The following is a 14,358-nucleotide window of genomic DNA, read 5'->3' on the forward strand; positions in this document are numbered from 1 at the left end:
GCCTGCTTCAGATTCTCTGTTCCCCTCTCTCTCTGCCCCTCCACCCCACTTGTGCTCTGTTTCTCTGTCAAAAATAAACAAACATTAAACATTTTTTAAATTAAAATTTAAATATCATTTTCTGTATTTTCTAAAATCTCATTAAGCATTATGTTCATAATTAGAACAAAAAATAAACACTGTTTAAATAAAGCATGAATAAGAAACTTTGGAAATTCTGAATTCTCACAATAAGGATCACAAATCTGGTTTCAAATTTGATAGCAATTAACTTTTTCTCCCCAACTTTTTATTTTTAAGATTTTCAAGCTCACAGAGAAGTTAAATAATAATGCCACCTGACATTCATAATTGTCAAGATTTGCTTTATCTCTTTATGATATGGACACCACACACTTTTTTTTTTTCTTTTTGGCTGAACACATTGCAACACTAAGTTGCAGCTATTATAGTCCTTCATCTCTAAATACATTAGTGTGTACTTCTTAAGAAGAAGAACATTCTTCTACATAATCATACTATTAGCACACCCAAGAACTTTAACAGTGGCAAAATACAATAATATACAGTTCTAACGTCTCCAATTGTTCCGAAAATGTCTTTTACAGATGGTCCAAGATTCAGGATTTTTAACAGACTTGCAGAATGGTACAACCATTCACCATAATCAACGTTGGAACACTTTCATCACCTCAAAAAGAAACCTTTGACCCACTGGCAGTCATCCTCCACTTCTCCCAGCCCTAGGCAACCTATTAATTTATTTTCTGTCTCTATAGATTTGTATATTCTGAAATATTTCACAAAAATGGAGTCATGCAAAATGTGTTTGCAATTAGCTTCTTTCAGTAGCATAATGTTTTCGAGACTCATCCCTGTCATAGTATGTATCATTTTTAGTACTGAGTAATACTCCATTGTAAGGGTATGCCATATTTTATTTATGCATTCATCAGCTGATGTGCCCAATCAGCTTTTTAATGTGTCCTTAACTATGAATGGACAGACAAGGATCTAAACATTTAAGAAAAATCTTTAATGCGAAGTTCAAAGACCAAATCAAACATTTCAAATAAGGAACTCAGAGGAGAACAAAGCAATACAGGAAGCAGAAGAAAACCTCAGAAATCTTTAATACTCTAAGATAACAGAAGATACTACATCCATTAAACAAAAACAAAGTTGTTTTAAACGTGAATATTCAGAGGAGGCCAAGAATCTCTTGTCACTTAACATTATGATAGGAATTATTAAAAATTCAATAGAAATGTTAGAAGACAAATTTGAGAAAATTTCCTAGAAGATAAAACAAAAAATACAGATAGAAAAATCAGAGAGAAAATATTTTTCTTAGGAAGTAGGCTGATCAATTCAAGGATCCAATATCCAAATAATATGAGTTCTAGAAACAGAAGGGAGGGATGTTTTCAAAGAAATATTATGAAAATAATTCCCTGAACTAAAAGACACGAACTTCCAGATTGAAAGGATCCACTGAATTCTAATGCTATAATGAGAAATAGCCCACACTAATTAGTATCATCATGAATTTTAATAACTAAGAATAAAGTAAAGATTTTCCAGAAAGAAAAACAAGTGACGTACTCAGCATCAATACTGGAAGCTATAAGACAGGGAAGAGTACCTTCAAATTTTTGAAGGAAAATGATTTTCACCCTAAATGCTGTACTCTGCCAAACCATCAGTTAATAGAGGGAAGCCAGTATCTTTTCAGACACACAAGGCATCATAAATTAACTTCCCATGCTCCCTTTCTTAAAGTACCCCAGATAAGAAAGGGAAAAGACATGGAGTTCGGAAGACAGAAGATCTACTACAGAAGAAAGCTGAAGGGAATCCCCAGGATGATGGTAAATGCAGATTCCAGGGTCAGAGCTAGGCAGCAGGGCTCCTGAAAGGAGCAGGGTGACAAAGGGCTCTAGAAGGGATGGCTCCAAGGGAAAGCGAGAGGAATAAGTCACCTCCTGTGTCTGAACCACTGGAGAAAAGATGGACGGTCCCGTTAAAAGTCTGGGGCTGAAAGAGTTAACAGGTATATAGAAAACAAAGCAAACAGAAGTACAATTATTAGTCCTAGGAAAGCAAAAAGTTGTGTAAGGAAAAACTTAATTGCAGCTTACTATGTGGCTCAGCTATAAATAATACCAATATAAGTAGATATGAATCTGATAAAAATGATGATTTACCTACATTGGGACGATGGAAAAGGAACTCAGTATTTGTCTGGGGACAGAGGAAACACATGAGTACTAAATCATGTCTTCCACAGTAAGAAGTCAAAGACAATATAAAAATAAGAAAGAATAATGTATGTACATAATTTAAAAATATAATAGTAATTACCAGAAATACATGAAATCGGTTGCCACTGAGGGGAGGAAGACGGGGAACTACTAATTCTTATATAATAAGTCTTATAACACTTTGTTTTTCTAATTACATTTGTATTCATCATTTTAAAAATTACATTTTCTAAAAGGCCTGCCATATAGTAAATGCTCAAAAAAATAAAACAGAATAGGCACTCTTATTCTGCTACTTAAGTACTATTTATATACTATAGAACAGTTACCTTCAATGAGTCTATTTTAAAGTATTTCCACCCAATACTTACATTTGAAGATTACAATTTTAAAAACAACTATACGTCATAAGCAATGGCTCTTCCATTCTTCAACTACTCTGATAAGAAGTACCTGGTTGTCAGGGGACCTGGGTGGCTCAGTCACTTAAGCGTCCAGCTCTTGATCTTGGCTCAGGTCATGTTGTCACCATTCATGAGATCAAGCCCCACGTCAGGCTCTGTGCTGACAGCATGAAGCTGCTTGGGATTCTCTCTCCCTCTCTCTGCCCCTCCCCTGCTCACTCACTTGTGCTCTCTCTCTCAAAATAAATAAACTAAAAAACTTAAAACAAACAAACAAACAAAAGAAGTACCTGGTCCTCAGTAAGATTCTCGGCATCCCAGTTGCTGCAGCGAAGCAGGAGGGACTTGTCAAGTGGAAAGTTCAAAACTGTCTCGGCAAGTGATTTCAGGCTAAGCCCATTACAGAGCAAATTGTTTCTACAAGGAAATAAGTAAAGTCATGCATCAAAAATGGGCAAAAGAAGAACAGGCAAGTCAAAAAAAGACATATAAATGGCCAAAAACAGATGGTAGATACTCAATCTTACTAGACATCAAACAAAATAAAAATTATATACAATTTGTTTATCATATTGCAAAGATTAAAAAAAATATATATAACTACTATTGATGGAGTAGTCTGATCTAAAATTCATGAACTGTCCATTTTTACAATCTTTATGGAAAATAGTTTGGCAATAAATAACTATCAAAGTTTTGACCATAAAAACCCTCTGATTCCGGAATTCTACTTCTAGGAATTTATCCTAAGAATAAATGTACATAAAATGATCTTCACTGCAGCACTATTTATAGTAGTAAATAATTGGAAAAAACCTAAATGCCCATCAACCAAAGATTAGTTAAATATCTATGGAATTAAATTCCATATAGCTATTTAAAAAAAGATTGTAGTGGGAGGCGCCTGGGTGGCTCAGTCGATTAAACGTCCAACTCTTGATTTCAGCTCAGGTCATGATCTCACTGTTCGGGAGTCTGAGCCCCACAGCTTGGGATTCTCTCTCTTCTCTCTCTCTCTCTGCCCCTCCCCTGCTCATTTTCTCTCTCTCAAAATAAATAGACCTAAAAAAAAAAAAAAAGGATGTGTATCTATATTGATGTGAAAAGATGTCCATGACAGGGACACCTGGGTGGCTTATTCGGTTGAGCCCTCATCAGGCTCACTGCTGTCAGCATGGAGCTTGCTTTGGATCCTCTGTTCCCTCTCTTTCTGTCTTTCCTCTGCTCACGCTCCCTCTCTCTCTCAAAAATAAATAAACTAAATCATTAAAAAAAAAAAAAAAGAATGGGGCCCCTGGGTGGCTCAGGAGGTTAAGCGTCCGACTTCAGCTCAGGTCATGATCTCACACTTCTTGAGTTCGAGCCCCACATTGGGCTCTATGCTGACAGCTCAGAGCCTGGAGCCTACTTTGGTTTCTGTGTCTCCCTCGCTCCCTGCCCTTCCCCCCCTCATGCTCTGTCTCTCTTTCTGTCTCTCAAAAATGAATAAACATTAAAAAAAAAAAAAGATGTCAATGACATATTAAGTAAAAAGAGACTGTGGGAGAAAATATGTTGTGGTTCATGTTAATATACATACCACATAACAGGTGTGTGTGTGATTCTAGGTAAGAGACAGACAGGGCACAAAGGGGTAACTAGAAAGATATCAATCATATGTTAGTGAGATTTTCTCTGGGTATGGGATTTATGGTGATTATATACCTTCTTTCTATTTTTCTGTATTTGAATTGGCTAGTGTTCACGTAATTACTTTTCAAAGTTGAAAAAATGATAATGCTATTTTCACTGAGCAGATGAAAGTACAAAAAAACCCAAATAACCTTTCAGTCCTTCAAACACTTTCTGATTAAAATAGCTGCAGGATGGTGCAAAAAATCAATTTGTTCACGGATTGGAGATTCTAAACAAGAAATAAATGTGAAGTTAAGAACACACTGGTCTACACAAGCGGAGCTGACATCCTGGCTACCAAGTGAGAGACTAGAAGTTTTAGAGCAGGGAGCTTGGCGGTGGGGGTTCACGCTACGGTTACAGTTACGGTTACGACACATGCAGGACTCCCTCAGGTACTGGAGGAAATGAAATCATTACGATGATGAAGAAAAGAAAGCCTTTCCCTACAAAAACAAGCAGTAATTGACAGATTTCATTACTCCCCAAAAGCAGCACTGATTAAAAAGCAAAAGCAGGTCCAGACATACCGAGGGAAAATACATAATGTCTTCATTCAATTAGTGAAAATTAAGGATTTGGGGGTGACATGAACCTCTCTTTTGTTTTACTAGAAATTATAAAAGTAATGAATACTTATTATTAAAAGTTCAGACAATAGAGAAGCCTAATGGGTGAAAAGTGAAAGCCTACACCCCACACTTCCTCTCCTTAGGAATAATGACCCTTCACAGTGTGCTGTGGCCCCTCCAGACTGTTTCTGTGCACCAGTAGATAAACAGATTGTCAGGCGGAGGAGGAGATACAGTTTTTTGGTATTTGTTTTGGTTTTTGCTGTGAAACTTGCTCTATTAATGTATCAGAGACTTCCATCCACGATAATAAGTACAAATGTACTTATTTCATTCGTTTTGATAGCCGTGTAATTTTTCAAGCATGGATATTCCACAATTCTTGAGATCATTACCCTCACTGATGGACAGTACTTAATTTTTAAGCTACTTAATTCCACTTAGGTCATTAGTCTTTTTTAAATGTCCTGTTTGGAAAGGTTTCACATTTCTTGAAGATGAATTAGAAACAAGATGCTACCTTGCCAATTCAAAATTTCACTACGAAAGATTCCCAAGTCTTTACATACAACAATTTATCTTTATAATAAATTATCTTTGGTTAACATAAAATACAAAATGTAAAGAAGAGTAAGAAGAAAAGACAGCATTACCAAAAAAAAAAAAAAAAAGAAATGTGCTCCTCCCAAAGTCAACTGAAAATAACAACTACTTATGGCAAACATCAGGAGCAAACTAATGGTGCAAAGTAGAATCCTTGCACTACAATGTGAAATTTCTTAAACTATGATGTCAAAAACTTTTAATTTTACTACTAACATGTTTAATAATAAAATAATAATTTTTAAATTTTAATAAAATTCCATTAAAAACTGCAAGGCCTGATAAATACTTCATTCTTATCTCCAGAGGAGTTCATGGTAATACTCAGTTTGGGCCAAGTTCGCATCTTGACGTGGCCATTCTGCGCTGAGTCAAACAGAGAATTTGGTGCCCCTCTAATTTCTAAGTATCAGAGAGGACTGTAATCACACAGAAAAGATCTGGAAGGACAAGCCAATCGGACGATAGCACTGAAGACGGCAGCGATGACGATGGACAGTAATGGCTGAAATTTCCACAGCACTGTCTCTGTGTGAAACACTATTTCTAGATTCTTCACATAGTTTCACTCATGTAACCGTCACACCAATCCTGGGAGGAGGGAACATAGGTCATCATTGCTGCAAAAGAGGGAAGTGAGGAACAGCAAGGCTCGGTAACTTGCCCGAGGCCACGCAGCTGCTAAGCGGCTAGCACACAGCCCGCTCCAGGGTCAACTCTTCGCTACTAGGGGCACCTGGGTGGTTCAGTTAAGTGTCAGACTTCCTCTCAAGCCATGATCTCTTGGTTCATGGGTTTGAGATCTGAGTCGGCCTCTGCATTGTCAGCATGGAGTCTGCTTCAGATCCTGACTCCCTGCCTCCCTCTCTCCCTCCCCACTTCCCCTGCTTGTGTGCTCTTTCTCTCTCTCTCTCTCTCAAAAATAAACATTAAAAAAAAAATTTTAATAAAAATTTATTTTTAAAAATTTATTTAAAAAACAACAACAACAACAAAAAACTCTTAGCTACTATACCCACCACCTCTCACAGCAGAGAGTAACAGTGGGCACCTCTGGGGAGGCAGTGCCCAGGGAGGAAGGCCCGGTGAATGGTGGCTTTTGCTGTTACACTCCAAATACTTCTACAGATTTACAATTTTTTTACAGTAAATACTTTAATGTATTTCTTGAAAAAAATCACAAGTCTTATTTACATAAGCCAAAATACTAAACTAAAATTTCATTTTATGCTGAAAAATTATGATAAAAAGAGATTTTAATCAGTCCTTCTCTTAGTTTATCAAATCCTCCAAACTTTAATGTCAGTGTCATCTGAGGCAAGGAGAGAGGCTGCTTCACTCCACATTACTGAAATGAGGACCTGTAATTATACATGAGAAGGTAATTCCGACTCCCTGAGAAAAAAAGTTAGGATGGAATTTCTGTAAGAACTGTAAGTATTTCTTACAAGAATTACTGTAAGAAATTCTGTAAGTATTTCTTACAAGAATTACTGTAAGAAATTCTGTAAGAATTTCTGTAAGAATTCCAAGGAAAAGGGAAATCTCTCCTCCTCCCAGTAAAGGATTAGGTCTACCAAATTTTTTGGCCTAAAGCAGGGTTTGCAAACTCAAATGCTTATTAGGATGAGTTGGGGTTACAAAGGGAGAGGTGGGACTCCTGCAAATTGAACAGAACATGCGCCTCTGAAGAGGCCAACTGCTCCCCAGCAATTGTCACCATGTAGAACCATTTGACCTCCCATAGTCAAACCATCTGATCTTTCAAAAGCAGTCCAAAATACAGACTTTTACATTAAATCTTCTGGATTTACACAAAAAATCCCCAAATATATCATACGGGAAAAAAACAAAAACAAAACCTGCGGTCCTAATTTAGCTGGTGGGGCCATCAGTTTACAACCTGTAGCTTATGGTGGGCACCTCATCGATGTTTCATCTGAAAAAACCAACCGTGGACAACTGCAGTCTTCTCAGAAGTTGGAATTCTTCCTCACAAATTTATATGCATCTCAGAAGCCTCTAGGCTTCTAAAAAATGTTAGATGCTTCATTAGCGTTTTCAGTAATCTACAAATCTTGCTAAAGTATTTGCCCCGCAGCTACAGGAATCGAAGCACTCATACAAACCATACCTCTGCCTCATGGCTAGGTACCGGAGGTCCAGGCACCCCTTAACAATGAGGCCATAGTCCTGCAGCAGCTTGCTGGCATCTTCTGAAGATCCTACTCCAACTTTTAAAATACTGCCATCTGCCAAAATATCCAATAATGTTTTTGGTAGTGTTTTTCCGCCACGGATCAACTTTGGCAAGCGAACTAAGACACAGAAGCCACTCGAGGAGGCCATTTGAAGGAGTGACAGGGGACTGGCTTTGCCTTCCGAATTCACCTGCAAGAGGAAAACAGGGCCACAGTTCATACCCTACCACCGCACCAAGTACAACATGAAACTGGCAAGAAAAAGTCTAAGAAGTAATTCCTTAACGTCCCAAGGGAAGTGGCTGGCCAAATTTTGGTTCAAATCGAAGGATGAGCCGATGCCAGCAAGCACAATGGACTTTGTGAAGCAGCAGCCTAAACGAAGGTTACTGAGGGCCCCAAATGTGAGCCTGAAATGTGAGCAGTCCATAAATGGTGACACAGAGGAGTGGTGGCTGAGTCACGTGAAACATACTGGCTTTAAAAGTCTAAGTGAAAGAAGTCTAAGAGGTAGAGCGCCAAATGATAAACACCCTTTTCGTTACCCAGACTCTCCAACACGCACGCTAGCAACTCTGCTCATTTACCTTATCGTTACTGCCTCAAGATCCAGTTTTTGAAAAGAGGTAGGAAATACAGTACCAGAAGTAAGCGGTACCTGCCAATATAACAAATCCTGGTAGCCCAAGGTGCTTTCTCAGCATTTTATGATCACAAATGGTGTTCACTAAGAAAAAAAAAATGTATACTGAGCCTGAGCTAGGATCCTTATATCTTAAGAGATGGAAATAACTTTTTATATTAAATGATCTAGTTTTAATCTTTTTGAGGTAACAGATAGTTACTTCAAAGTTGGAGAAAAGAGCTGACAGCTAAGAAGTCATTCCTAGAAAAATTTACACGCAAAATTCACATTAATGAAAAGTCCTCTAAAGCTATCCACTGAACCCAGGTTAAACATCCAATAAATTCCAATCCTTCTCATTTTTCGGGACAGGGAATTTAGGACCTACAGGTGTAGCAGTTTGCCTGAACGAGGAGGGATAATGACAAAGTTAGGACTAGAACCCAAATTCCCAAATCTGGAAGGGCAGTTCTCAACCAAGATTCATTTGCACCCCCCCCCTCCCACATCCCAGGGGCATCTGACGATGTCTGGAGAAATTTTGGGTTGTCACAACTTGGAGAGCCGGTGCACAGGTATCTAACACGTAGGGGCCAGAATGCTACCAAATATCCTACAAGGTACCAGATAGCCTCTCACGACAACCAGTCATCCGCCCAAAATATTCATAGCGGGGAACGCTGCTCTGGGCAATGCAGTTCTCTCACTGCTATGTATCAGAGGGCTAGGCATTGTACCAGGTGCCACCGTGGATATGAAGTTATGTAACAGATGGAACCTGCCTTAGGGATTAGAGCCTTATTAGTAGGGTACAATCCACAAAAATTGCATGGTAAATACCAAAGGAGTGACTCAAAGTGTTACAAGTAATCAGAGGTAGGATATTTCAGAGTTGAGGTTACCAAAACCACAGAAAGGAAATAGTTAAGATCACAGAGCTTCTGTTAAAAACAAAATCCAGAGAGCCCTTGTCTTTGACTTCTACTTCACTAAGTAAAATCATGGCCCAACTCACAAAATCTTGGGATCTCCTTCCTCAGGCAGTGCTTTATCAATGAGGGTTATTTCCATATCCTCAAACAAAGCACGCCAGTTTGACTTCTAAGGTGTCTATTTCTTAGGGCTTAGCCAAGGTCAAAAAAGACCTACAAGAAACTTGACTACTGGTTCCTGTTCTATAACAATTCATCCAGATGTGGCTTTTTATCAGTGAAGAATTCCCTTCCTCCATATACCAACTCTCCAAGAAAAAGCTATACATCTCTTCTTCTAATATTTAGCACTGTTAATGTGACATAATACTCACTGCAAATTCCTAAGGCTGGATCTCTGTACATCTTTTGAGTAGTGTTCCATTGTCTAAAATACTTTAAATAAATAACTAGATAGTAAGTTGTCTTTTTAATACTGTTTTGGGATTGTGCTTAAGATCCAATGGATCACATACAGTTTTTCCACTAGGAATTCAAATGTTTATGATTCAAATAGGTACCCAATTTATGTGGAATGTGTCACTGGAAGAATAATGCTTTTAGCAGAGTCAATTTGGCTTAAAGAATAAGACATCTAATCTAGTCTTTATTTCTCACATTCCCCCCTTTTGCTTCCTAGTATCTTTTTGCCTTGACATCACTGACTACTTATGGAAAACATTGGAATCCTTGGCTTACCAACATTATATTTAATAAAACAACAAAAAAAGACACATTTAAATTTCATTAGCATTATTTAATCCAGTGTTCTTTAGATTAGTCAACTCATAAAAATGTCTGTGACATACATAACATATATATACATATGCATTTATACATTATAAACATGTAGTACTATACTAATATGTCACAGATAATATTAAACATACACAAAAGTAAAAACTTTTAATGAATGATGCCATGAAGCATCAAAGTTTGGACAAAATTTTTGTATGGAAACTTTTTCTGTATTCCAGTGATTCACTTAGAGAGCACTGGTTTAAAGAGTCTCTTTCCTGAGGGCCAGTGGATAATCTATTTGGGCTTCAGGATTCTTAAAAGTCCAGAGCTGTACAACTTTCTGGAAAAGCCCACAATTCTTCAAATGACCCCATGGTGGCAGCAGAGAGTAAAGAATGATCTGGGACCATCTTCTGGGCTTGAACAGATTAATAAGCATTCTTAGTCTGTGGAGTTTATGTTTCAGTTAAATTTAGACCATGGCTTTGAGATAAGAATGAGCTTATCCTGTTTAAGTGACATAATAAAGGCTTAATGAGGCTAGAAAGTAACAATAGGAGGATAAAAAAAAAAATAGGGTGGGAAGAGGAGACAAATCAGAGATGCTGAGAGAGGCCAGAGCATGTAAGTCCCTAAGTAAACGTAAGTAATTAAGATATCTCGGTTTTACTGAAAGCAATGAAATGGTTTTAAGCAGAGGACTGACATGATCTGATTTTCATTTTTACAAGTTCACTTTGGTTACCATACGGGGTGCGGGGACCGTAGGTGCACAAGAGTCCAAGCTGGGAGGCAACTCAGGAGGGTACCACAAAGGTCTACAGAAGAGACCCTTGAAGCTTAGGCTAGGGAGGAAGCAGAGGAGAGGCAGAGAAGTACATGGATGCAACATCTATTCTGGAGACAGCACTAGGAAGTATTACCAGAAAAGGGTTAATAGTAAAGAAAAGGATGTAGACCTCCAGCAGGCTTGAAGCCTGGGCCTGTAGAACAATGCTCTTTGGAAAACGACCTTCACTTCATTCAATCTTTAGTGCGCCATTGCACTACTTGTATCCATCGAGCGACGACATCTGTAGCTAGAGACTCTAGAAAACATCAGGCAGGAGCCAGGGGCCAGAAAGATATTTAACATGTCCATCCCCACCTTCCCAAGAGAAAGGCATCTTTTGGCTTCTCAAACGTGGCAGAAACCTCATTTTGTACATGTGATTTACATATAATTATATATTACCATGAGTAATTCAGGGGGATCTGGAAACCCATACCTCTATCTGGTAGAATGCTATGTTATTTCCACAACCATTTCTATGAATTTCTACATATGTTGCCACTGAAGAAACTGAGCATACCATAATTGCCTGTTTGTGTCTGATTTTCAATCTTATCATTTCTGTTGGTCAGCCCTTAGTGGGGAGAATGTCTCCCTGACTTTCATCTTAAAGGTAGAGAAGACTAAGGATAATACTGGTTTGGGAAGAAAACTCAAAAGTTCTGTTGGGAACATGGTACGTTTGAGATGACTATTAGCCTTTGAAGGGAAGATGCCAAGTAGACAGGTGGACATAAAAGGCTAGAGTTCTAATTTTAAGAGTCATCAGCATGTCAATGGTATTTAAAGCTATAAGGCAGACGAGATCACTTAAGAAAAGAATGTTGATTAGAGGACATAAATTTGTGGTCCAGGGACACATCTGTTGATCCCCAGACATGTTTAATATTACCATTATTTTGGTTTCCACATATTTAAAAACTTGTACCAAATTTTAAAAATTAGTAAAATTCACACTATTAAAAAGTCTATTTTAAAAAAATCTCTTTAGGGGCACCTGGCTGGTTCGGTGGGTTAAGCGTCTGACTTCAGCTCAGGTCATGATCTCATGGTTCATGGGTTCAAGCCCCACATTGGGCTCTGTGCTGACAGCTCAGAGCCTGGATGGAGCCTGCTTCGGATTCTGTGTCTCCCTCTTTCTCTGCCCCTCCCCTGCTTGCACTCTCTCTCTCAAAAATAAATATACATTTGGCACAAAAACAGACACTCAGATCAATGAAACAGAATAGAGAACCCAGAAATGGACCCACAAGCAGATGGCCAACTCATCTTTGACAAAGCAGGAAAGAATATCCAGTGGAATAAAGACAGTCTCTTCAGCAAGTGGTGCTGGGAAAACTGGACGGCGACCTGCAGAAAAATGAACCTGCACCACTTTCTTACACCATACACAAAAATAAACTCAAAATGGATCAAAGACCTAAACGTAAGACAGGAAGCCATCAAAATCCTCGAGGAGAAAGCAGGCAAAAACCTCTTTGACCTCAGCCGCAGCAACTTCTTACTCAACACGTCTCTGGAGGCAAGGGAAACAAAAGCAAAAATGAACTATTGGGATCTCATCAAAATAAAAAGCTTCTGCACAGCGAGGGAAACAATCAGCAAAACTAAAAGGCAACCGATGGAATGGGAGAAGATATCTGCAAACAACATATCGGATAAAGGGTTAGTATCCAACATCTATAAAGAACTTACCAAACTCAACACCCAAAAAACAAATAATCCAGTAAAGAAATGGGCAAAAGACATGAATAGGCACTTCTCCAAAGACATCCAGATGGCCAGCAACATATGAAAAAATGCTCAACATCACTCATCATCAGGGAACTACAAATCAAAACCACAATGAGATACCACCTCACACCTGTCAGAATGACTAACATTAACAACTCAGGCAACAACAGATGTTGGCAAGGATGCGGAGAAAGAGAATCTCTTTTGCACTGCTGGTGGGAATGCAAGCTGGTACAGCCACTCTGGAAAACAGTAAGGAGGTTCCTCAAAAAATTAAAAATAGAATTACCCTACGACCCAGCAACTGCACTACTAGGTATTTATCCAAAGGATATAGGTGTGCTGTTTCGAAGGGGCACATGCACCCCCATGTTTATAGCGGCACTATCAACAATAGCCAAAACATGGAAAGAGCCCAAATGTCCATCGATGGATGAATGGATAAAGAAGATGTGGTACATATATATAAGGGAGTATTACTCGGCAATCAAAAAGAATGAAATCTTGCCATTTGCAACTACGTAGATGGAACTAGAGGGTATTATGCTAAGCGAAATTAGTCAGAGAAAGATAAATATTATATGACTTCACTCATATGAGGACTTTAAGACACAGAACAGATGAACATAAGAGAAGGGAAGCAAAAATAATATAAAAACAGGGAGGGGGACAAAACATAAGAGACTCTTAAATACGGAGAACAGAGGGTTACTGGAGGGGTTGTGGGAGGGGGGATGAGCTAAATGGGTAAGGGGGAATCAAGGAATCTACCCCTGAAATCACTGTTGCACTATATGCTAACTAACTTGGATGTATTAAATAAAAATAAATAAAATAAAATTTAAAAAAAAAAAGAAGGAAAAGAGGAAAGAACGATATTGATAGGAGACAGAAAAGTATGAAGACACAAAAGCCAAGAAGAATGTCTTATGCAAGAACTGTGCAGGTGCTTTTGACAGCTGGAATAACACTGGATTATTAAATAAGTGTCCACTGGATTCGAAAACAAGAAAGCCATCAACTTGATCAGTTTCAGTGGAGTAGTATAGTAGGAAGTCAGATTAAAGTAGTTTGAAGAATAAATGGAGAACAACAAATTATACCCAAGCGAGTAGAAGAAAAAAATGAGAGAAAGAGCAGAAATCAATGAAATAAAACACAAACATACAATAAAGAAGATCAACAAAGTGAGAAGTTGATTCTTTGAAAAGACTAATAAAATTGATAAGCTCACAGAAGGAGTAATCAAGAAAAAAGAGAGAAGCATAAATAAATGATGTCAAGAAGGAAAAAGGAGCCAACTCTACATATCCTTCTTATTGGGGAAAAAAAACCTGAAGATATTATAAACATGTTTATGCTCATAATTTTAAAATCTGAAAGCAGATTCTGATGAAAAATATAATTTATCAAAACAGACATGAAGACGGGGCACGTGGCTAGCTCAGTTGGAAAGCATGCCACTCTGGATCTCAGGGTTGTGAGTTCAAGTCCCGTGTTGGATGTGGAGATTACTTACTTAATAAATAAATAAACAATTTTTTTTTAAAGACACGAAGAAATAGAAAATTTGAAGAGCCCCAAAACTATTAAAAATGATATCCATAATTCAAACACTTCCCTTAAAAAAAAATAACTGCAGATGGCTTTACCAGTAGATCCTAATCAAATATTTAAGGAAAAAAGAATGACAATCTTTTTTTTTTTTTTTTTTTTTTTTTTTTTTTTTTTTTTTTT

At 37.9% G+C, this 14,358-nt stretch overlaps 1 protein-coding gene across 4 annotated transcripts in view; it reads right to left on the reverse strand.

Annotated features, from left to right (window-relative positions):
- EXD2 (exonuclease 3'-5' domain containing 2) overlaps window positions 1–14,358 on the reverse strand; it is a 96,455-nt gene that overhangs the window by 24,735 nt on the left and 57,362 nt on the right. For all 4 annotated transcript variants that reach the window (XM_049612597.1, XM_049612596.1, XM_049612594.1 and 1 more), the window contains exons 3-4: window positions 7,652–7,908; window positions 2,959–3,085 (exon numbers count right to left, since the gene is read on the reverse strand). In XM_049612597.1, coding sequence (XP_049468554.1) covers window positions 2,959–3,085; window positions 7,652–7,908 — 384 coding nt within the window. The remainder of the gene's footprint in view (window positions 1–2,958; window positions 3,086–7,651; window positions 7,909–14,358) is intronic.

The sequence above is a fragment of the Panthera uncia genome (assembly GCF_023721935.1).
Source record: "Panthera uncia isolate 11264 chromosome B3 unlocalized genomic scaffold, Puncia_PCG_1.0 HiC_scaffold_1, whole genome shotgun sequence".
NCBI lineage: Eukaryota > Metazoa > Chordata > Mammalia > Carnivora > Felidae > Panthera > Panthera uncia.